The 25,829-nt window shown below is 51.7% G+C and overlaps 1 protein-coding gene across 1 annotated transcript; it reads right to left on the minus strand.

The window, feature by feature from the left end:
- Positions 1–25,623, minus strand: tmbim6 (transmembrane BAX inhibitor motif containing 6). Its single transcript, XM_030119079.1, has 10 exons — positions 25,493–25,623; positions 16,398–16,511; positions 15,729–15,837; positions 13,389–13,509; positions 12,771–12,819; positions 12,571–12,668; positions 12,391–12,470; positions 12,209–12,309; positions 3,351–3,426; positions 1–57 (listed from the first exon to the last, which is right to left on the minus strand). The coding sequence occupies exons 2-10, from the start codon at positions 16,451–16,453 to the stop codon at positions 34–36; spliced, it is 714 nt and encodes a 237-aa protein (XP_029974939.1). The 5' UTR covers positions 16,454–16,511; positions 25,493–25,623; the 3' UTR covers positions 1–33.
- Positions 25,624–25,829: the final 206 nt, after the last annotated feature.

The following is a 25,829-nucleotide window of genomic DNA, read 5'->3' on the forward strand; positions in this document are numbered from 1 at the left end:
TTTTTTAAATTTCCTACACTTCAAATCGTTCCTTTACTTCTTTTCCTTCTTCTTGTCCTGAAAGAAAAAGACAGACAGACAGTCACATTCGGATCATTCATGAGTCCTGATACCACCCTGAGACCGCCCTGACACCGCCCTGAGACCGCCCTGACACCGCCCTGAGACCGCCCTGACACCGCCCTGAGACCGCCCTGACACCGCCCTGACACCGCCCTGAGACCGCCCTGACACCGCCCTGACACCGCCCTGACACCGCCCTGAGACCGCCCTGACACCGCCCTGAGACCGCCCTGAGACCGCCCTGACACCGCCCTGAGACCGCCCTGACACCGCCCTGACACCGCCCTGACACCGCCCTGACACCGCCCTGAGACCGCCCTGACACCGCCCTGAGACCGCCCTGACACCGCCCTGAGACCGCCCTGACACCGCCCTGACACCGCCCTGAGACCGCCCTGACACCGCCCTGAGACCGCCCTGACACCGCCCTGAGACCGCCCTGAGACCGCCCTGAGACCGCCCTGAGACCGCCCTGAGACCGCCCTGACACCGCCCTGAGACCGCCCTGACACCGCCCTGAGACCGCCCTGACACCGCCCTGAGACCGCCCTGACACCGCCCTGAGACCGCCCTGACACCGCCCTGAGACCGCCCTGACACCGCCCTGACACCGCCCTGACACCGCCCTGAGACCGCCCTGAGACCGCCCTGAGACCGCCCTGACACCGCCCTGACACCGCCCTGAGACCGCCCTGACACCGCCCTGAGACCGCCCTGACACCGCCCTGAGACCGCCCTGACACCGCCCTGAGACCGCCCTGAGACCGCCCTGAGACCGCCCTGACACCGCCCTGAGACCGCCCTGACACCGCCCTGAGACCGCCCTGAGACCGCCCTGACACCGCCCTGACACCGCCCTGACACCGCCCTGACACCGCCCTGAGACCGCCCTGACACCGCCCTGAGACCGCCCTGACACCGCCCTGACACCGCCCTGACACCGCCCTGAGACCGCCCTGAGACCGCATTGAGACAGCATTGAGACCGCCCTGAGAGAGCCCCAGAAGAGCACTGGGTGGGACTTTGACTTCCTGAACGACAGAGCGGCGGGAGTGGATTGTGAACCGAGGAGCCGACAGACGGACGGACCGACACACCGGTCCTCAGCAGGACTCCGTCTCTACACAGCCCTGTTTGTCAGGAAGCAGCCATGAGACCGTCTCAGGCTGGGGACAGCGCTGGTGATCAGTCCCCGTTACTGCCAGACACCAACTCTCTACAACCTGCGGCGCGCGCTCTACAACTTTCTGGAACCTGCGGCGTGCGCTCTACAACTCTCTGGAACCTGCAGCGTGCGCTCTACAACTTTCTGGAACCTGCGGCGTGCGCTCTACAACTCTCTGGAACCTGCGGCGAGCGCTCTACAACTCTCTGGAACCTGCGGCGTGCGCTCTACAACTCTCTGGAACCTGCGGCGAGCGCTCTACAACTCTCTGGAACCTGCGGCGAGCGCTCTACAACTCTCTGGAACCTGCGGCGAGCGCTCTACAACTCTCTGGAACCTGCGGCGTGCGCTCTACAACTCTCTGGAACCTGCAGCGTGCGCTCTACAACTCTCTGGAACCTGCGGCGTGCGCTCTACAACTCTCTACAACCTGCGGCGTGCGCTCTACAACTCTCTGGAACCTGCGGCGTGCGCTCTACAACTCTCTGGAACCTGCGGCGAGCGCTCTACAACTTTCTGGAACCTGCGGCGTGCGCTCTACAACTCTCTGGAACCTGCGGCGTGCGCTCTACAACTCTCTGGAACCTGCGGCGAGCGCTCTACAACTTTCTGGAACCTGCGGCGTGCGCTCTACAACTCTCTGGAACCTGCGGCGTGCGCTCTACAACTCTCTGGAACCTGCGGCGTGCGCTCTACAACTCTCTGGAACCTGTGGCGTGCGCTCTACAACTCTCTGGAACCTGCGGCGTGCGCTCTACAACTCTCTGGAACCTGCGGCGAGCGCTCTACAACTTTCTGGAACCTGTGGCGTGCGCTCTACAACTCTCTACAACCTGCGGCGTGCGCTCTACAACTCTCTGGAACCTGCGGCGTGCGCTCTACAACTCTCTGGAACCTGCGGCGAGCGCTCTACAACTTTCTGGAACCTGCGGCGTGCGCTCTACAACTCTCTGGAACCTGCGGCGTGCGCTCTACAACTCTCTGGAACCTGCGGCGTGCGCTCTACAACTCTCTGGAACCTGTGGCGTGCGCTCTACAACTCTCTGGAACCTGCGGCGTGCGCTCTACAACTCTCTGGAACCTGCGGCGAGCGCTCTACAACTTTCTGGAACCTGCGGCGTGCGCTCTACAACTCTCTGGAACCTGCGGCGTGCGCTCTACAACTCTCTGGAACCTGCGGCGAGCGCTCTACAACTTTCTGGAACCTGCGGCGTGCGCTCTACAACTCTCTGGAACCTGCGGCGTGCGCTCTACAACTCTCTGGAACCTGCGGCGTGCGCTCTACAACTCTCTGGAACCTGCGGCGTGCGCTCTACAACTCTCTGGAACCTGCGGCGAGCGCTCTACAACTTTCTGGAACCTGCGGCGTGCGCTCTACAACTCTCTGGAACCTGCGGCGTGCGCTCTACAACTCTCTGGAACCTGCGGCGTGCGCTCTACAACTTTCTGGAACCTGTGGCGTGCGCTCTACAACTCTCTGGAACCTGCGGCGTGCGCTCTACAACTCTCTGGAACCTGCGGCGTGCGCTCTACAACTCTCTGGAACCTGCGGCGAGCGCTCTACAACTTTCTGGAACCTGCAGCGTGCGCTCTACAACTCTCTGGAACCTGCGGCGTGCGCTCTACAACTCTCTGGAACCTGCGGCGAGTGCTCTACAACTTTCTGGAACCTGCGGCGTGCGCTCTACAACTCTCTGGAACCTGCGGCGTGCGCTCTACAACTCTCTGGAACCTGCGGCGTGCGCTCTACAACTCTCTGGAACCTGCGGCGTGCGCTCTACAACCTGCGGCGAGCGCTCTACATGCTACCTGCAGTGAGCGCTCTCGAACTCTGGGACTCAGTCGCTCATGCGGGCTACACTGGCCCCTAGTGGACAGGCTGTGAAGTGCCTTCCTGGTGCTGGGGATCGGGTTCACTGCTGGTTTGCCGGAGCTCTGGTGTGTGCGCTCCAGGACACACGTGCACGGCGGGGAGGGGGTCAGCCCAAATCCATGAAGTTGAAATCACAGCATTACTGGTGCGGCCCATGAGAACTAATGCTGAGAACCCCGACACTGGAAAGCTGGAACCCTGTGGACTGTTTTGACCCTTGACCTCTGTGTGAGTGTTTTTGGAGCCTACCTTCTCGTTCATGGTGAGAAGAACCATCAGTTTCCTGAAGATGGTGATGAAGTCCAGGAAGAGGTCCACACAGTGCCTGGAAACAGCAGGTTCACTCTGTTCAGCGACATCAAACCAATTCATTCATTCATGATTCATTCATTCACACCGTGGCTGCACTGTAGCTAATCTACAATCAGTTATTTCTATTCTATTCAACTGGCAACGAGTTGCTGCTCAGCAGCTCGGAGCAGGCTGCAGCGCCACCGTCTGGCCAGCGGAGCAGCGGGACACCACTCTTCAAACTGGAAACTTTCAACGGGAATACAAGGAAAAAAAACAGGAATTTACTGAACAGGGAACAGGGAACCGGGAACCGGTCAAAAGTTTTAGAACACTCCAATTTCTCCAGTTATTTATTGCAATTCAAGTCACTCAAGTCCAATCAGTAGCTTGAAATGATACAGCGGTAAGTGGTGAACTTCCAGAGGGTAAAACAAACAGTAAGGTTACTAGGGCTGCAGCGATACACTCATTTGACGATACGATTCGATACACGATATTCAGCTCACGATATGATATATATCACGATTTTCGGCCAACGATATGATCCGATACGATTCGATGCAACTCGATACGATTTGTTAAACTAATATCATTTTCTGCAAGATTTTCAGGGGAAAGTGTGATTTTGGTGACATCTTGTTACTGTTCCGTTGACTTGGATTGATTTAACCGAACTGAAAAAAGAATGCATCAAATACACAACATATGGCTCTGACTATGCAGAGAGAGTCTGCAGCTTGCAAATGCTGCACAAAGTGAATCAAAGACGTGGCGAGAAAATTTATTTTTAATTGAAACAGTGCAAACTGTGGCCTGCAAGCCTTTGTGAGGTGAATAAAGTGCAACAGCATTCCAGTGCACTTTGAAAATTGCAGCAAGTGGCCTGTTCTGAACAGTTTCTTTTACAGTTTTTTTTAACTTCACATTTAACTTCTGAGGGTATCCCTCTAGCCACCCAGTTAGCAAACATAGTACCTTGGTTACTCTAAAACAGCCAATAATTCAAGTAACAACGTGCCATTTGAACACATTTAACTCACTGGTGACGTGTGAGGTGCGCCCGTAGGTTCGTTGTATTTCCTGAGTATTTGACGTTTGTGTGACACAGCTTGCAAACTGCAAATGTTTGTCCAAATCAACACTTTCTTTCTTCTTTTTAAAACTTTTTAAAACATCTGATGTAACCCTTTAAGCCCTGGGCTATTTTTCAGAGCCTCTTCTCGAAAATGACATACTAAACTAAAAAGAGTATAACACTGTAATAACACGGCCTATTGGAGTGGTTACTGTCTCCTCATAAAGTGAACACTTGTAAGATTTGTCCAGATGTGTAAATATCAGTATATATGTTACTGGTTAAGTGTGACTGAAGATGGAACACAGCACAAATGAAAAATTTTCAGTCTCGCCTAAAAAAAAAAAAAAAGCACTTTCAATGTGATCATCTCTTTGGAAAAGTCCAGCTGCAGCTCTAAACCTCCATCAGATCATAGACAAATATGTGAACACTCTCTCTGCAAAGGCTGACTCTGAGAAAGTGAAGCAGAACAACATTTGACAGGTTTTAGTCCAGACAGGTCAGGCGATGGCACACTTTGGCACACTATGGTGCCATCTGTGTAATCTGAATTTTCTAATGTTCCAAATTATATTTTTCACTTTTATATCACTGCTGAGGTTCAGTACATCCAAACAGAGCAGTCTTTGGCGTGACTGCAGTGGAAATCCACACAGAGCGTCTGTTTCCGCTCAGCTGGACGCTCCGTGCGTAAAGCCTCCTCTGTATACAGGCTCCCAGCTCCGCAGCGGCTTCATGAATACAGACACCCCGTACGGCGCTAGACTCGTCTGAGCCAATAGAATGCAGCGGGGGTCACCGACATGTGATTGACAGCTCTGTTAGCCAATCAGAACAAGCAAAACACCGTCATGGCGCAGACAAACTGTATGGCGCTGACCAATCACAGAGCTCCTTGAGGCTAACTGGGGGTCAGTTTTACGCCCGGATTGACGTCAGAGAATGCTAGGTGGCTAAGCTAAGTGATCCCGATGGACAATAAACGCATAATTCGGACTCTATGTGGCCAAAAGTCCAGGTAAGAGGCGATTTTTTTTTACCGCAGTTTGAAAACGCGATCTTGCTGTTGGCTGTTTTAGTGGCATTTTCTGGCGGATTCTGTGGTTTTAGAGGCTTTGAGCGGTATGGTTGTAACCAGCGGAGTCTCAGCTCTCGTCTGAGAGGCTGTTTGTGTGAATTGTATCATGTTTCATAGCGCTACGATCAATATTTCGGCGAGTGGGTTGACACGATCACGAATATGGTTCATAATTCATTTAGCCTTCTAATAGCCTTAATGTTATAATGGCTGATATATTCGGTTAGCCCAGGCTCTGCTGTTTAAGCATCATGACATTCTGTCAGAAATAATCCATATTATTAGACAATCTCTGAAATGTTTGCTGCCAGGCCCCCAATTGGGGGGCGCTCGGGCGTAAGACACGGCGGCGCTGGAGTTAAATTCTCTGCCATTTTCTCGATCCTTCTTGCTCTTTCTTCTTCTGTGGGTAACTTACTAGAAGTGCTGCAGCGACACCAGTGGCTGGCTGACCTAATTGCTCTTCCTGCAAAGCAGACGGAGCAGACGGAGCAGGGGGAGGGGCAGCGAGCAGAGTGCCGGACACAGAATCGATAAAATTGCCCAGCCTTAAAGGTTACCCAGAGCTGAAAAACAGAGTACATTTCAGCACAAGAACACAAAATGGGTTAAGAGTTGATAGCTGTCCTGCAGCAGTGGAGGGAGACCAAGCCTTTAGAAGCTGGTGCTACTAATCCCTACAGGTCTTCCAAGTTTTCTGGATTACTAACAAGCCCCTCTGTCAGCATAGAAGCAGTGTTTGAACAGTGTGGTGCCAGACCCTCGTGAGCATCAGTTGAACAGTGTTGCACTGCAGAAAGTAGTGTGTTGCTACAGAAATGGCAAGAAAAAGGCAATTAACAGTGGAAGAGAGACAGACCATCATGACACTGAAAAATGTAGGTCTTTCCTACAGAGAAACTGCAAAGGAAGTCAAGGTGTCAGTGAGGACAGTTTCCTTCACCGTCAACAGGAAGTCAGAAACTGGAGCAAACTTTGACAGGAAGAGGTCTGGCAGACCCAAAGCCACAACTGAATCAGAGGACAAGTTTCTGAGTCAACAGTTTGCGTGATAGGCGGCTCACAGGACGACAGCTTCAAGCACAGCTTCATAGTGGTCGTAGTGAGAAAGTCTCTGTTTCTACTGTGAAGAGAAGACTTGGAGCTGCAGGTTCGACTGGACGAGCTGCAGCAGGAAAACCACTGCTAAGACGTCAGAATGAGACAAAGAGGCTTGCCTGGGCCAAGAAGCACTGCCACTACTGCAGACTGGAAAAAGGTCTTATGGAGGGATGAATCAAAACGTGAAATCTTGGGTTCATCAGCAGGATGACTGTACGGCGGAGAGCAGGTGAAGGAAGCTTCCACAGTGTGTGGCTTCAACTGTCACACATGGAGGAGGAAGTGTGATGGTCTGGGGTTGTTCTGCTGGATCCAGGGTTGGTGACTTGTTCAGAGGCACCCTGAACCAGAACGGCTCCCACAGCGTCCTGCAGCGCCATGCAGTCCCCTCTGGGATGCGTCTAGTCGGTCAGGGCTTCATCTCACAGCAAGATAATGACCCAAAACAGAAGTCCAGGCTATGCCACAACTGTCTTGTGAAAAAAGAAGCTGGCAAACTTGAAACAAGGAGTGGCCAGCACAGCCTCCAGACTGAGGCCGTTTTCACATGTATTTGGGCCAAAGGCAGCCGCACCAGTAAAAAAGATATAGTGTTTGAGTCGTCAACTAATCCGTCCCTTTTCACATCTGCTTTTCATGACCGCGCAGAGCAGCCGCTCTAAACAAGGGAAGTGTGGGGTATCCATGACAACCAGGCGGAAGCTGGTGTAAAACCAGCAGCCTTGCTCAGGGCTCTCAAGTTTCACGTGACAGTCACGCATTTCGGTCTTTTCTCATGCACTCATGCCACACATTGTGTTTCTCATGCTGAAAAAAAAAAACAAAAAAAAACGGGTAAATTTGTCTGGAGCGCCGCTGATATGGAACCGCAAAGAATCAAACACGTGTGCGAGCCTGTCACTTACCTGTCAATCAAAAAAGGAAAGGGGCGGGGCTAAAACCGCGCAACAATCAGTGTAAAAAAAGCATTTTCATCACGCCAGTCTGCTGGAGAGTGAGTCGCAGAGACTTTCTTTCTGCCATCGTGACATGTGATCACTTTACCCGGGATTGAGCCGACTACGGGAGCCTGTGTCGTTCATAAAGGCGCAATATCTAGACTTTGGGCCGAGCTAAAGCCGCGGCGCTTTCACACATCTGCCGCGCCGCATCCCAGCGCGACCCCCGCCGCTCCGAGACCCCCTCTTTCAGCCGCTCTGGGAGCGGGAGAGTTAGAGCGACAACTAGAGCGAGTGGCGCTTTCACACCAACCCAGTCGCGCCGTGCTCGGTCCAGAGGCTCTGATAGGTCGGGCTAAAACACCCTTAGACCCCACTGAGCCGGTTTGGGATGAAATGATCAGAAGAGTGAAAGCAAAGCAGCCCACAATGCCACACAGTTATGCAGGGCTTGAAGCAGGAAAAGATCGCATGCCTGAAAATGTTTTGGGAGGGGGGGTGGGGGTGTAGGGGGGGTGTGGGGGGGCTCCTCCAGGTGGCTCCACACTGGAGCCATGAATCACATTTCAACTCGGGCAAAAAACACATCGCGACGCATCCATCCGGAACTGTGAGAGGATAAGTTGGGTTTGGATGGCCATCTCGTTGTTTATAGAACGAAGTAGAACAATATACTCAAATAAGCGGGTGGCGACCAACAACTCAGGTGCACAGCGCCCCCTACTGTGTCTCTTGGTGAATGTCCTTCAGTTTACTTCCTGATCACCGTGTCCACTTCAGAGATCTGTAAACCTCAGCAGGTACTCTGCGACCCCGGGCTGTGGAGGACAGGCTGAGGGACCAGGACGACATGTTGGTGACACTAATGAGTTTCTGGATGATTGAAGCCGTTTTGGGAGCCGGCGCCACACATGCCCCATTGGCTAAAGGCCCGTCCAGCTTCACATGTGTGCGTGGCTGCGCGTTGGTCCGCGTGACGTAAAAATCGTCATGAATTCCTGTCCGCTAGGGTCCGCGGACGTCCGCGCAGCAGCCAGAATTTGAGACCGCGTTGCGCGCAGGTCACGGAAGTGTGCGCCTGCGCCAGAGCGCCATAGCAAACAAAACATGACGGTAAAAGTGAAAGTAGACGGAGCTCCAGCCTGATGGCTCCACTAAAGACACCGAAAGAGTGAAAAACTGGTGGAAAGAGAGAGAGACTGTCTGGAGGGAGGAGAAGGTCTGCAGACAGAAGTGAAAGTAACTGATCGCTCCGCCGCCGCCCCGCGATTCAGAAACAGGAAAAAAGGCTAAATAAACTTTAATACTTAAAGATAATGTACTGACAATGTATGTGCTTAATTTTCTCTAAATAATCCGTAATAAAGGAGCAGATAAACAGTCTGTAGAGCCGGAAAAGCTTGTCGAGGCTGCGTGGATCACCGCGCCTGCAGGGAGACGCACAGCTGAGCTCAGAATGTAGCATGGGAGGAAGCGCGGAAACGCGGACATGTGAAGCATGGACCAGCCTTAACAGCATACGATGTCTTAGGGCTGCACGATTATGGCCAAAATGATAATCACGATTATTTTTGTCAATATTGTAATCACGATTATTCATCACGATTATTCATTGTTATGTAAAACATACCTTTTTATTGCACTTTTTTTTTAAACAAACAAGTGTCAAATTGAAGATGTGCGTCTTCAGCACTTCAGTGAAGTCCGGTGTGCATGCGCACATAACTGAAGATGTTTTAATTAGAATCTAAACGACTATTTAGAACCATGTCAGTGTTGTGAATGATCGCTTTCCCTGAGAAACGAACATATAGACGCGCCGACTGTGAGTTTTTACAAACGTTTGACCAGACCTATGTTCTGAAAAGAGCCGGATTATGACTTCGGAACCTGAACGCCTCACAGCTGAGACCGTCACCTGCTGCATTCTAACCCCTGAGAGCAACACGATGATCACTGAACAACAAGAGAACAGTAAACAGCCACGCTAAACCCAGACATGAAACCTACCAGAACAATGATTCCCTCCTTCTCTCCAAGCCGCCGCTACGCCGCTCACATCCTGAACTGTCCGTCAATAACAACCTTTCCCGTTCCGTCCCAGACGCTCAGCGTTTACATCTTCTTTCCACCGGGACAGAAGCTGAGATGCGTTCCATCGACTGATGTTTGAGCATGAAGGAATCGTTCAAAGCCAGCTAGTTCATCAGTGGCTAACAGCTAAGCTAACAGCTGACTGAGACACGCAGTGGCGTCCATCAGCAGCTACTTTTACGGAGTGTCCCTGAAGGCAGCAGGAGCTACACGGCTCAGGTCGCCCCCTGGTGGTTGGCTTATTGTTGGATTAAAAAAGTGCTTGATTTGACACGCAGCAGAGCCGTTTTTTCAATTTAAAAATCGCGACGATCATCTAAATTTAATCGCAGCAGCCAAAATCGTGATCATGATCAAAATTCGATTAATTGTGCAGCCCTACGATGTCTGCAGCTCCACTTTGGATCCAACTTTCTCCCGAAGCACTGTTTGGATCAGAGAAGTCTTCTGGGTGAGGATATTGTTCTACTTTCTTCTACGAGGGGGGACCCAAAAGTTTCCGGACTGATTCTATTAATAAAAAAATACAATGAATTTCCGCCTTTGGCCGCTAGATGTCGCTACAGGATAGCCTCATGCATAACTGTGCCAGGTTTGGTCTTCCCCCGTGAAGCGGTCAGCTGACAGTCACTGTTTGTGTTGACAGAGTTACTCCCCGCTCTTCGATTTTTCAAGATGGCGGATATCCACGGATATGCGCTCTGTCAAAACATTTTGTTTTTTATTGGGAAACCAGCGGCAGAAACACTCACCATGTTGCAGACATTCTTTAAGAAGGATTCTTAGGGTTTCTGAGTGGTTTGGGCCCTTTAAGAGTAATCAGACTACATCAGGAAGACCAGGCACGCAGAGGACAACAATCCACTTCCAGAACAGAGGAAAACGTCACAAAAACTGAAGAAGACGTCCTGGTAGATCCACGCAGGACTTTTGATGACATTGCAGAACTGATGGAGTGTTGTAGAGATCCAGACAGATCATCCTCAGGCGGTTATTAGAAGCAGGGAGACGAAGGCTCCTGGACATGGCCTCATCACAGCAGACCACAGGACGCCCCGTTACGCACAGAAATAGCACCAGATGTTGTGTGTAAAGCATAATTTTGGACTAAAACCGTGACCAGCCAGCCTCCCCACCGCCATATTCTATTGTCAAAGATGAAACTGGAGCGGCAGCGGAAAGGTAAGACAGGCATACAGGCGGGGGCGGGGAATCGAAGTTCTATCTTTCTGGCACAGTTACGCACGGTCATGGCGACTCTTCTGAACAGTGAACATCTCGGGTGCAGCGTTGTATTCCAGCCAAAGGAGAGGATTTTGAAGGTGACAGTTTCAAATAATTGCGAAGATTAAAAAATAAAAAGTTATAACCACAGTCCGGGAACTTTTGGATCCCCCCTCGTATAAACAACATGAAAACTGTTTAAACCGAACTTCTCCTTTAAATCCCGTTGACAGCGCTGCAGGTCTTCATCAGCTCCAGCACGAACACCGAGCCTTCCCCAACAGCTTATTACTTTTGTTCTGTGTTCTCCAACATTTTTGGGAAGTTAGCCGACCTGTCGATAACAGGAAACAATGAGAGACGACAGGGGGGATTTTTTTTCTTTTCCCAGGCCGCATAAGAACCTCCGTCCAGGACTGTCGGGATGTGAACTCCAAACTCTCCGCCGGACTCGGTTCTCCTCAGAGCTGACGCTTCATTCTGCTCTGTTGGAGCGCCTCCCGGGCCGCGCTCTGACCTGGCGGTCCGCCTCCGTTCTGCACGGAGCTCAAACACGCCCCACGCTCGTTTCCACCGGGGGGGGGCACATTACATACAAAGTCAATGTAATGGCGCGATCGTTGCTCAAAAACTTGAGTGGCGGGTGCCGGACGGCGAGCGATGACGCGGCGCGCGATTGGCAGTGAGCGTTTCCAGTGTAAGATTCGCGCACCCGTCAACTTGCAGTGCCACTCGGCTCCGCCCACTGCTCGCCGCCCAAAGCCTGCTGCTTCATCGCTCCACGCTTGTCACTCGGGTTGAAATAATTGAACTTTTCAAGCGAATTGGCGCCAGGACAGCCTATCAGCGTGGAGGTCTTCGCGGACGCGCTGACTTGCAGCGCTCTGACCACCAGAACAGTTGGCGTGATGCCAAGGCGAGCGGCGTGCACGATCTCATTTGTTCACCGCGTCTGGGGGAACCGGCCGTCTGGGCGCAGCTCCTGCAGACGGTGGAACGCGCCGAGCTCACACCGCCTCCAGGGGGCAGCAGGCAGCCGGAGCCGACCCCACGCCAGACACAGAGCAGCGGTGGTGGGCGGAGCCAGCTCAGTCTCAATCTTTCTTTTTAAAGCACTTCTCATAAAAACAACGCAAAGTGCTGAACAGTAAAAAAAGCCCTGTCCTGGGGGGGGGGCGCCCTGTCCCGGTACTCCACACTCGGGCGGAGCTGGTGACCCCTAGCCAAGGCTAGGTGGGACGACGGTGTGAGGAGACGTAAAGACAGCCGTCCCCTCCCAGCACTGAGCAGCAGTCCTCACCAGACGTAGTCCTTGTCTCCGTTCTCCGCCTTCTCGATGATGAGCTGAGTGTCAAACAGGACGAAGCCACACATGACGAGCAGCCCCAGGTACATGTGGGCCTGTGGGGACAGACAGAGGACGCGTGAAGACATCGGCATCGGGCGGGACGGGCGGGACGGGCGGGACGGGCTGGAGCTCACCTTAAACAGCAGGACGGAGCCGAAGAACATGTTGGCCAGAGACATGAGGAAGAGGACAGACAGGCCGGACATCAGCGTACCTGAAAAGACAGACGAGAGCTTTGAAGGACGCCGCCGTGCACGCCGCCGTGCACGCCGCTGTGCATGCCCTTGCTCAGGTGACCCTGGAGACCGCCTTACCGCCCAGGAACAGGTAGCTCCTGCGTTGAGCGTAGAGAGCGCTGAGCGAGAAGCAGATGAAGACCACCGCCGTCCCCAGGAAGGCCGTCACCACGATGCTGAGGACGAGAGAGACCGTCCTGAGTCACACACACACACACACACACACACACACACACACACACACACACACACACACACACACACACACACACACACACCTCGGATCGACAGCAATCACCAAGTCCAGAGTGGGGCCGAGGCCGACTCCTGCAGGGGACAGAGGACAGAGGACAGAGGACAGGGTCAACGCTCCGGCGCCGGCGCCAGCGCCCCCCCCCCCGCCGCCCCCCCCCCGCCTGGTGGCTGGGGCCCCCCCCCCAGTGGCCCAGGGACCCAGCCCCCCCCAGCCGCCCGGGGACCAGCCCCCCCCCCCCCCCCCCCCCAGCGGCCCGGGGACCAGCCCCCCCCCAGCGGCCCGGGGACCAGCCCCCCCCCAGCGGCCCGGGGACCAGCCCAGGGACCCAGCCCCCCCCCAGCCGCCCGGGGACCAGCCCCCCCCCCCCCCCCAGCCCGGGGACCAGCCCCCCCCCAGCGGCCCGGGGACCCAGCCCCCCCCCCCCAGCGGCCCGGGGACCAGCCCCCCCTCCCAGCGGCCCGGGGACCCAGCCCCCCCCCCCAGCAGCCCAGGGACCAGCCCCCCCCCAGCGGCCCGGGGACCCAGCCCCCCCCCCCAGCAGCCCAGGGACCAGCCCCCCCCAGCGGCCCGGGGACCAGCCCCCCCCCCAGCGGCCCGGGGACCAGCCCCCCCAGCGGGGCCAGTCGTCCACTCGGCCTACCTGTGAGGAAGGCGAAGCCGGCCAGCAGAGCCAGCCTCTTCTTCTCGGTGTGCGGGCTGGCAGGCGTCATGGCGAGCCAGAACATCATCCCCAGAGAGCCCAGCACGGACAGCACGCCTCCCTGAGGGGGACGGGGGACAAGGCAGGACAGGATGGGATGAGACAGGACACCAAGGCCACAGTCCCCACTGCAGCCAACACCTGTAAACCCGGGTCTGAGCGCCTGGTTTCAAACCCTCCACGGTGCGGAGCAGGTGGGGAGCCTTGACCTCTGGGGGCCGGGGCCCAAACAAAGCGTCCTCTGCGTTTCTTCGCTGATGCTCTGGATCTGTTAGGAACCACAGAGCAGCAGGAGGACCGCTCAACAGGCCATGAAGACAACACTGGACCGGACCGGACCGGACCGGACCGGACCGGACCGGACCGGTCACTGGTAAACAGATTCAGTAAATATACGATGTCTGTGCTTCTGTCCCTCCATGATCTTCAGGACTGAGCGTCAGATCTCCTGCTGCTGGTTCCCCCGCCACGCCGCCGGAGAACCAGGTCAGCAGCAGGTTGTGTTGATTATTTCAGCAGCTCAGGTCTGCTGGAGGACTGAAGGTTCTGCGTTCCGTCTGCAGAACGGAGGGACGGCGTCTGTACTTCCATCGTTTCATTAAAGACTGAGGACAGGAAATCTCCACCGAGCTGCTTCTGCCTCCTATTCACAGTAGAGCTGGGCGATACGGCCTCAAACCAATACCGCGATATATTGAACAGTTCACCTCGATAACGATAAATGAATAACTACTGGGGGGGGGGGGGGATTGTACTGGATTAAACTTCTGACAGTTTACTGTGGGCTCAGGTGTTGCAAACATTTTATTTCTCATTATATGGGGTCAGTTTTCTTGAAATTCTATTAGATTTATCAAGATTAGGGTACAAAACTAACTAAACTAACTAATCTATGCATCCCAACTTTCACTAGCCTGGTGAACCAGCCCCGCCCACTCCTCATCCACATTTGGATTTAGTAGCTGGGGGGTCTGGGGACAAGCCAATACAAACTTCCTGCGGGGGGCGTCGGTTACTCCTCTGACTGACAATGCACTTCAGCCAATCAGCGCTTCAAAAGAAATACGTCATCAAGATGCGTTAGCGTCTCTAAGAGTTAGCTTTAGCTCATTAGCTCTAGCTTCTCTACAGGCAAAGACACGTGAAAACGTCTTTTCCTGTTAGAAACTCTCCAGGCCAGACCCTTCAGACTCTGGCTCTGCTTGATTGTTGTAATTCTTGGTATTTTGGCTGTAACTTTACTTATTACAGCTTTCAGATGATGGTTGAAGTCCGTAATCTCTGCTACGCTCAGCGATGACGTCGCTTCCGGTTTAGCCACCGGAATTCGCCAACGCTGATTGGCTCGGCCGTTTCATGGCCGAGCCGCACTCTCTTTCTATTGGCTCGTCCCCAGACCCCCCAGCTACTAAATCCAAATGTGGATGTGGAGTGGGCGGGGCTGGTTCACGAGGCCAAACTTTCACAGCAACAGACGTCCAAATCCGACAGAACTCTGCTGGTAATGTAAATGTCTTCTCTGTGGGCTTCAGGGAAAATCCGATGACTGAAGACTCTGGGAAATGATTCATGTTACGAGGTTCCAGATGTTTCCAGTGTGATGTGATGTTATGAGCAGCTGAGAATGGAACACAGCTGGACGTCTACCTGTCCCCGAGCTACAGATGAGCCCAGCTTGTTTGTTTACATCTCCTCCTCAGTTTCCTGTCCCTGTATTTCCTTCAGGAAATATCTGCATCCACGAAACATAACAAGGACTGAAAACGATGTAGTTCACCTGCCAGGCCTTCAGATGGCGCCGTCACTCTGACACAGAAGCTCCAAAATGGAGAAGAAGACACAAGGCATGGCTCGGAGCTGCACATGCAGCGTGATGTAAACAAACACACCAGAACATACGGCCGGTTCAATAGAACAGCATGAGGAGCTCCTGCAGGGAATATCAGCCAATCAGCTGCTGAGGAGCTTCACTGTCCGGGACGGTGGACCAGCAGCAGCCCCGCAGGCTGTTAGCCTGTAGCCGCTAGCGGCTAAACTAGCATGTCTCCAGGCTGTGTGTCCAGAGATCACGTCTGCTGGTTCAGAGGGTCGAACGCCGTCTGTCTGCTCTGCTTCTGCTGCCTGCTGGGATTTGAATCAGGAGTGGGCGGAGTCATGTAGCGCAGCGTCTTAAAGGGACATGAACACAGCCCACCTACACAGCTAAATTGGAATATTATTTTCACACACCCCCCCCCCCCCCGCACGCCGAACACTGGGCCAATCACCACGGAGGCTCACCTGGAGCAGGCGGGTGGCCAGGTGCACGTAGGAGCCGGCGGCGGCCGCCAGCATGCAGAGCGCCAGGCTGGAGTACACCTTCTTCAGGTGGGCCTGGGTGGACCGGGACCTGCAGGAAGAGCACAGGTGAAGCACACACACACACACACGCACGCACGCACGCACGCACGCACGCACGCACATGCACACACACACACACACACACACACACACACACACATACACACAGACACACACACACAGGCACACACACACACAGGCACACACACACACACACGCACACACACACAGGCACACACACACAGGCACACACACACAGGCACACACACACACAGGCACACACACACACAGGCACACACACACACAGGCACACACACACACAGGCACACACACACACACACACACACACACACACAGGCACACACACACAGGCACACACACACAGGCACACACACACACAGGCACACACACACAGGCACACACACACAGGCACACACACACACAGGCACACACACACACAGGCACACACACACACACAGGCACACACACACAGGCACACACACACAGGCACACACACAGGCACACACACACACACACACACACACACACAGGCACACACACACAGGCACACACACACAGGCACACACACACACACACAGGCTCACGTACATCTGGGAGAACTTGAAGAGGGCATCGAGGTTGATGCTGCGGTCGAACACGTTCATGATGAGACCGGGACCGAGACCTGGACCTGATCCGTCAAAGCGTCCTGTGGAGACAAACCTGGACCCGGTTCCAGTGGGGCAGAAAGAAGACCAGACGTTAGAGCGCCGGACCGCTTCCCGGGCGTCGCTCCTTCAAGACCGAAACACTCTTTCAGGAAGTCAAACAGAGCGCCCCCTGGAGGCCGTGTCAGGACACCATGTCCCCCGCTGCTTCCATCACCAAGGGTCACTGAACCTGAGAGAAAAGCCACGCCCCCCCAGACCCCACCCCGTCCCCAGGGCTGGACTGCTCAGTGGGAAGCTGCATGTTTCCCACAGCTCTGCACCGGGGACGTCTCAGGACTCTTCACCGCCATTTCCTGGTCTTAAGCCGCCACTCCCTCCCTTGCTTTGAACCCTCATACAGCGGCGCGGCTCCTCCCTCCATGTTTACGGTACGAACTATTCACACAGGACGGGAGCGACCTGTGACCTCTGGTCTCCTGTGAATGACCCCGACGTCTGGGTCTCTCTCACTAAAATTTAAAGACATTACAGCCAGAGGGGATCCAGAGGGGACCCAGAGGGGATCCAGAGGGGATCCAGAGGGGATCCAGAGGGGATCCAGAGGGGATCCAGAGGGGATCCAGAGGAGACCCAGATGGACGACCTCCTGCTGAACAAACGGTTCCATTATATTGTCATCCTGCAGAAGTGATGGATCTCAGAGCCATCAGCAGGAAGCCCTGACTGTGCTCTCCATTCTCCTCCCTTCCTCCGTCCTCTCCAAGGATCTGGGCGTCCATCTGGGACGGGTCCAGTTCTAAAAGATGCATCTCAGGACAAAGTCTGGAGGACAGACGGATGTCTTCCAGTTAGACTCTGCTAGTCAGGAGGTCCTGGTCCAGCCTCCGTCCCTCCAATCAACTTCGCCTCCTTAGGTTTAAATGCTGCATGTCTTCACACTAAGGCTGGGCAATTTTATCGATTCTGTGATATAAATCGATATTTTTTTTCGCCAGAAAGTATCGATCTTTCAGCCGCAAGTATCGATAGATTAAGTCTCATTCAAATCCCGCTTGTTCCGTCCGGCACTCTGCTCGCTGCCCCCTCCCCCTGCTCCGTCTGCTTTGCAGGAAGAGCAATTAGGTCAGCCAGCCACTGGTGTCGCTGCAGCACTTCTAGTAAGTTACCCACAGAAGAAGAAAGAGCAAGAAGGATCGAGAAAATGGCAGAGAATTTAACTCCAGCGCCGCCGTGTCTTACGCCCGAGCGCCCCCCAATTGGGGGCCTGGCAGCAAACATTTCAGAGATTGTCTAATAATATGGATTATTTCTGACAGAATGTCATGATGCTTAAACAGCAGAGCCTGGGCTAACCGAATATATCAGCCATTATAACATTAAGGCTATTAGAAGGCTAAATGAATTATGAACCATATTCGTGATCGTGTCAACCCACTCGCCGAAATATTGATCGTAGCGCAATGAAACATGATACAATTCACACAAACAGCCTCTCAGACGAGAGCTGAGACTCCGCTGGTTACAACCATGCCACTCAAAGCCTCTAAAACCACAGAATCCGCCAGAAAATGCCACAAAAACAGCCAACAGCAAGATCGCGTTTTCAAACTGCGGTAAAAAAAATCGCCTCTTACCTGGACTTTTGGCCATATAGAGTCCGAATTATGCGTTTATTGTCCATCGGGATCACTTAGCTTAGCCACCTAGCATTCTCTGACGTCAATCCGGGCGTAAAACTGACCCCCAGTTAGCCTCAAGGAGCTCTGTGATTGGTCAGCGCCATACAGTTTGTCTGCGCCATGACGGTGTTTTGCTTGTTCTGATTGGCTAACAGAGCTGTCAATCACATGTCGGTGACCCCCGCTGCATTCTATTGGCTCAGACGAGTCTAGCGCCGTACGGGGTGTCTGTATTCATGAAGCTGCTGCGGAGCTGGGAGCCTGTATACAGAGGAGGCTTTACGCACGGAGCGTCCAGCTGAGCGGAAACAGACGCTCTGTGTGAATTTCCACTGCAGTCACGCCAGAGACTGCTCTGTTTGGATGTACTGAACCTCAGCAGTGATATAAAAGTGAAAAATATAATTTGGTACATTAGAAAATTCAGATTACACAGATGGCACCATAGTGTGCCAAAGTGTGCCATCGCCTGACCTGTCTGTACTAAAACCTGTCAAATGTTGTTCTGCTTCACTTTCTCAGAGTCAGCCTTTGCAGAGAGAGTGTTCACATATTTGTCTATGATCTGATGGAGGTTTAGAGCTGCAGCTGGACTTTTCCAAAGAGATGATCACATTGAAAGTGCTTTTTTTTTTTTTAGGCGAGACTGAAAATTTTTCATTTGTGCTGTGTTCCATCTTCAGTCACACTTAACCAGTAACATATATACTGATATTTACACATCTGGACAAATCTTACAAGTGTTCACTTTATGAGGAGACAGTAACCACTCCAATAGGCCCAGTTATTACAGTGTTACACTCTTTTTAGTTTAGTATGTCATTTTCGAGAAGAGGCTCTGAAAAATAGCCCAGGGCTTAAAGGGTTACATCAGATGTTTTAAAAAGTTTTAAAAAGAAGAAAGAAAGTGTTGATTTGGACAAACATTTGCAGTTTGCAAGCTGTGTCACACAAACGTCAAATACTCAGGAAATACAACGCACCTACGGGCGCACCTCACACGTCACCAGTGAGTTAAATGTGTTCAAATGGCTCGTTGTTACTTGAATTATTGGCTGTTTTAGAGTAACCAAGGTACTATGTTTACTAACTGGGTGGCGAGAGGGATACCCTCAGAAGTTAAATGTGAAGTTCAGAACAGGCCACTTGCTGCAATTTTCAAAGTGCACTGGAATGCTGTTGCACTTTATTCACCTCACAAAGGCTTGCAGGCCACAGTTTGCACTGTTTCAATTAAAAATACATTTTCTCGCCACGTCTTTGATTCACTTTGTGCAGCATTTGCAAGCTGCAGACTCTCTGCCGAGTCAGAGCCATATATTGTGTATTTGATGCATTCTTTTTTCAGTTCGGTTAAATCAATCCAAGTCAACGGAACAGTAACAAGATGTCACCAAAATCACACTTTCCCTGGAAAATCTTGCAGAAAATGATGTTAGTTTAACAAATCGTATCGAGTTGCATCGAATCGTATCGGATCATATCATTGGCCGAAAATCGTGATATATATCATATCGTGAGCTGAATATCGTGTATCGTATCGTATCGTCTAGGGATGTGCGATACCACTTTTTCTCAGACCGATACCAAGTACGAGTACTTCATCTTCAGTACTCACCGATACCGATACTTGCATACCGATACTTTATACACATAAAATTTAAAATAATGCAATGAGATTATTTTTGAAATTGAATTTTATTTCCAATAAAAAGGCAGCCCAGCCACTACGTTTAAGTCCAAAATAATAGTCTGAAAAATAAAACAAGCAACTGAGTTTGCACTTATTTAAATGAAATTAAGTGCAAGATAAAACAATTTCTCTGAGTTTTACACTTTACATAAACTAAGGTTTTTAAATGTACTAATTTTAATTATTTTTTTTTAATGAACTAAAGTCAAAGATAGAAGTTTAAAGAGTTGCTCGTGTTCTCTGTGCTGCTCTCGGATCTCTGCTCTTCAGTTTCTCGGTCTTCTGCAGAGTTTGCCGTCGAGTTGCTGCCGGAGTTTTCTTTTTTCCAGCACAACAGCGTCAGACTCTCGTCCACAAGCGTCGCCCTGAGGTGTTTAAACAAATTACTAGTGGTAAATGAACAACATCGCGCACCTCCTTTAGCAATTTTAGCATAGCAGAGTTAGCACTCTGCAAAGCTCGGCTCGTTTTCACTTGTATAACAGAATTTCCACCCCGGCGGTTCTGGTGAGACGAGCAGCCGTTCTGGATTCATCCTGTTGTCTCTGCTCTGGATGAGACTCATGGAGAATCAACCCGCTGCAGTGCAGCCCTGCGTCTGTCAGCTCCAGAGAGGAGCTTCTTCCTCCTTCATGTTTGTCGGCAGCTTGCATCCCATTCGGCTGCACTACCGCCACCTGCTGGTGAGGAGGGCTCACTACGCGTGGGGTTTTCTTGCCGTGAGTATCGGCGGCTGGCATCGGTAGCCTTCACGAGTACCCGATACCTTGAAATAAGGCCAGTATCGGCCCGATACCGATACCTGGTATCGGTACTCGCACATCCCTAGTATCGTCAAATGAGTGTATCGCTACAGCCCTACTTCACACTACAACACACACACTCCTCACACACTCCTCACACACCAGTGGAGGAGTGTGAGGCACCATGCCAGGCAGGAAAGCCAATCACTGGGAGCAGCCTGGGTTCAGTGTTCCGCCCAAGGACACTTCAACATGTAGACAAGGAGATGGGAATCGAACCAACAACTGCCTCATTGTGAGACAACCCCTCCGTCTTGGCAGGGAGCCGGACCAGTCCACTTCACACCACAGCCCTCTGTGGACAAATGGGTCAGAACAAGACCAGGCACTGGAAGAGTGGAGACATGAGGGGACGGCTCCCACAGGCAGACCTGCCAACCTTGGTAAAATGTTTTGAGTACCACTTGCCAGAACAGTTGTCGATCGGGGGGGGGGGGGGGCTGGCAGTTTTAAGCTCTCATGTGGTTCTTTAAATTGTTTATTGGCAAAGATTAAACTGATGTTTTTCTGATACACATTACATTGCGGCTGACCGTGCACGTTGTCCCCAGAAAAGAGCTTCAACATGCTGCTACATGTCCTTTATCTAAGCATTTTTTGCTGTGTGTGTGTGCGCATGCGTGCGCGTGTGTTCCATTACTAAAACCTTTATAAAGCCGTGAATACGGCGTTTCAAATTACTACTGGTTTCCTTGCTAACTGGTGACTGACTTCCTTTAGCACTTCCTGCTGCTGCTGCTAGTAGCCTCAGATGTTGAAATCAGACTCATAAAAGGTCTGAACGGCTTTTTGTCTGGTTTTTAACATCTATCAGCAACAAGGGACGTGAAAGAAACCCAGTCGCCAGTTAAAAGGGACTCAGTTATTCCAAAACACCGGCTCCGCTCCGGTTTCGCGACACTCCTCCTCCGCTAGTTAGCTGCTGCGGAAAAGTGAAACTCGGTCGTTCACACGAAAGCAGCGGAGACAGCTGGACTCAGGAGGGACTCAGGAGGGACTCAGGAGACACTCAGGAGACACTCAGGAGACACTCAGGAGACACTCAGGAGACACTCAGGAGACACTCAGGAGACACGTGAAGGAAGCGAGGACAATTTGCACAAAGGAACGGCTCGCAGACAGCTGAGAACCGGCTCTCGTCGTTCACTTGAAAGAGCCGTTCAAACGAACGGCTCTTTGTGTACACAATGCTGTGTTCATTGAACGTCGCAGCTCTACGAGGGGAGCACATGTGTTTCCTCCCGGTTCCAGAGCTGCGGCGCACCGGCCTAATTTACCGGTATTTTTTTTCAGCGTGACAAATACAATGTGTGCCGTGAATGCGTGACAACACACCGAAAAGCGTGACACTTCAGAGCCCTGCTGCTGCATCGTGCTGTCAGACATGAGAACGTCCACGGTCCGCATTTATACCAGCGCTCACAGACGTCTGCAGCTTTTTGCGTAGTTTAATGAGGCGGAGCGTACCAGCGGGTTTTCATGTCAAATTGTGTACCTGCTACGCAAAATGCCTACAGGTTGGCAGGTCTGCACAGAGACGGGGACGTCTCCTTTAACGTCCAGAGACGGGGACGTCTCCTTTAACGTCCAGAGACGGGGACGTCTCCTTTAACGTCCAGAGACGGGGACGTCTCCTTTAACGTCCAGAGACGGGGACGTCTCCTTTAACGTCCAGAGACGGGGACGTCTCCTTTAACGTCCAGAGACGGGGACGTCTCCTTAAACGTCCAGAGACGGGGACGTCTCCTTAAACGTCCAGAGACGGGGACGTCTCCTTAAACGTCCAGAGACGGGGACGTCTCCTTAAACGTCCAGAGACGGGGACGTCTCCTTAAACGTCCAGAGACGGGGACGTCTCCTTTAACGTCCAGAGACGGGGACGTCTCCTTTAACGTCCAGAGACGGGGACGTCTCCTTTAACGTCCAGAGACGGGGACGTCTCCTTTAACGTCCAGAGACGGGGACGTCTCCTTTAACGTCCAGAGACGGGGACGTCTCCTTTAACGTCCAGAGACGGGAACGTCTCCTTTAACGTCCAGAGACGGGGACGTCTCCTTTAACGTCCAGAGACGGGGACGTCTCCTTAAACGTCCAGAGACGGGGACGTCTCCTTAAACGTCCAGAGACGGGGACGTCTCCTTTAACGTCCAGAGACGGGGACCGTCTCTTTCCAGTCCAACTCATCATGACCGTCCTGCATGGAACGGCTGCACTGGATGAATTTCCCTGAGGAAAGCAGCCGTCTCTGCAGACACCTTCATTAGCAGCTGACTGAGGAACGCAGACAGACGGACATCACTGTGAAAACTCTTTAAAAAGATTACGGGACTGGTTCTCTTCAGCTCCAGGTCCTGATGAATCCTGTTGTATTGTGAAGACGAGCAGCACATCTCCTAAATGTACCACCATTAGCTAGCGCCGACGGGGAGCTGCCACACTGCGCTCTCACACTCCGATTATTCAAAAAAAATTATTATTATTCAAAATTAAATACAAAAGTCTTATTAATCACGACCGACCAATAATGCAATTAACCGATTTACTGTATTTAATCATGTGAGCTGTTAAGTTTTAAAAGCATACATGTCGAATTTAAAACGTTACGGATCATAAAAATCTGGCCTCACATTTACAAATGCTTCAACAATCCTGAACAGCCCAGTGGGACTCTGTCCCTCCAGACCCTCCAGATCCTCCAGACCCTCTGGGCCTGGTACTGCAGGCAGCAGCTAGTCTCAGGTTTATGGACAGCTTTTAAAGACAAACTTAATTTCAGAAAACAATCTTGAAAAATCACATAATTTTGTGTTCCGACCATTCCTACAAGGCTACCTGAAGATACGTGTGTGTGTAGAGTTGCCAACCGTTCCTTAAAAAACGGAATCGTTCCGTATTTGGATGTAAAAGTGTGCGTTCCGTATTGAGCTGAAAAGGAACGCACTTTGTTCCGTATTTTTGTGAGAGTCAATGGAACATGCGCTTTTTTTTGAAAACTTACGGTAAATTGTTCAGCGGCTCTCTGACGTTCTGTGACCAATGAGCTGACAGAGATGGCTCGACAACAGAATCACTCTTATCTCATTGGTCAAAAAAAGGCCGTTCCTCGGAGGCCGCGGCAGCTCATTGGCCAGTAGTCAGTTTGGTCACAGAGCGCGTGGGAAGAAGGAAATCACAACATTAAAGCAGCAGCCTGGCTTCCAGAGACATGTCAGTTTGTGCCGTTTCCATATCGGATATATCGTGTTTAGTTCAGTGATGTGTGTCTGCTGCTGCAGACTGTGGAGTGTTTTCAGTTTAGAAACGGAACCTTGTTAGTTTTTTTGTTCAGAAGGTTTTTCAGTTTTGATTTTGCACTTTTTTAGTTGAAAATAATAAAAAAAAGAAAATGTTAAAATCCAGAAGAGACAGCAGCTGTTTGTTATTTTGCACATTTAGCAATAAATATAGAATAGAATAGGAATAGAAGACTTTATTAATCTCACAGTGGAGAAATTTACAGGTGTATGGGCTCATAGAACCCACAGCAGGGTGCAAAAGTAATGCATGGTGCAATAATTAACAAGTTTTAGTGCAAATCATACTAGGATGGACAATAGAAGCTAAAGACAATGAAGATTTAACTGTATATACTACCTGAATCTTAAAAATGTAACAGGATATATATAAATATATATGTATATTTATATATATCCTGTTACATTTTATTTTATCCTGATATTATATATATATATTTTATATACAATATATACAATACAATATGCAATATATGATGCAGTATGATATAATATGTACAATATGTTTTAGCAGAGTGAATGGATGATAAAGTGTCGCTGAAAGGGCGGGTGCAGCATATTATAACGTCCAGGATTAGGTTATATTCTGCACAGTAGAACTGTCCAGCCTGACAGCGGTGGGGATGAGAGGCCTGGCAGCTGCTTCCTGCTCTGAGGGTCTCAGTCTCCTCTGAAGGAGCTGCTGAGCTGCTCTAGCGTCCGGTCAGTGGCTGAGAGCTGCTGTCCATCATGATGATGAGACTGGAATGATAACTGTCTCACTGCAGGCCTCAAACACAAACTGATCAAGCTGATCATGAGTTATTGCAGTCTTGCTACTGTAGGTGTGATGCAGTAGCCTAATGTGTTTTTATAGTCTGTAATAGGTGTAACTGTGGCAAAATGCTGTTATATATGCGTTTTTCACCCCCCAAAAGCCTTGTTTTTTTCAGCTGCCCGCGAGAGACGTTCCTTATTTCAATCTCTGGGAGTTGGCAACCCTATGTGTGTGTGTGTGTGTGTGTGTGTGTGTGTGTGTGTGTGTGTGTGTGTGTGTGTGTGTGTGTGTGTGTGTGTTGTGGTGAACATCTCACGAGGATACGGTACTTTTCATCGCGGTCACGTAGTTAATGTGTCACTGCAATAATCACCATGTGATAAAACAAAGGTCATCAAACTGAGCTGCCAGGTGAGGCCCGGCCGGAAGTGATGTTTAGATGGTTCTAGATAAACAACAGGTTAAACTCTAACCGTGGAGGAGCTGGACTAGCCCAGCCATGCTAACATGCTATCAGCTCCGACACTAAACGGTTCTCTGGGGACAAAATCAAACGCTTCGACGAAGAGATATTCAGAAATAGACCCGCAGGGTCGAGCAGCGGAAAGCTCAGCGTGGCTCTGACGCGCGAGGCGGTCTTATAACGAGCTAACGTCGGTAGCTGTGCGGGCTAAATATCAAGCAGCCTGGTTAGCCTGGTTAGCCTGGTTAGCCTGGTTAGCTCACTCGACGCCGTCGTCTTTGTTCAGCGGCGAACAGCTCGGAGTGTAGCCGCCTCGGCGAAGCCTACCGCGGCGCGTGTACCAACCTGAGCTCGGTGCTGCTGCGGCCCGTTCCGCTTCCTTCCTCGTCTTTATAAACGGTACGTGTCACTCAGCGCGCGGCACCTTGCTGGGGTCAGCCTGCTTACGTATCCCACTGACGTCAGCGTGGAAACGCCCAGAACATGGCAGCAGATCCAGGTGACGTCACCTTCAAAGACAAGGGCCGCTCCTCAGTTCTCAGTAGGGTGTTCCTAATGACGTCATCGTTTGCTGAGCAACAGTTTCGGGCGCCATGTTGGAGGGCATACGCGGAGTTACAAACACATGAGAGGGTGGCGGGTTACTGCGGACTTTTGAGCGAAAAAAAAACAGGATTCTGTA

The sequence above is a fragment of the Salarias fasciatus genome, chromosome 20 (genome assembly GCF_902148845.1).
Source record: "Salarias fasciatus chromosome 20, fSalaFa1.1, whole genome shotgun sequence".
Taxonomy (NCBI): domain Eukaryota; kingdom Metazoa; phylum Chordata; class Actinopteri; order Blenniiformes; family Blenniidae; genus Salarias; species Salarias fasciatus.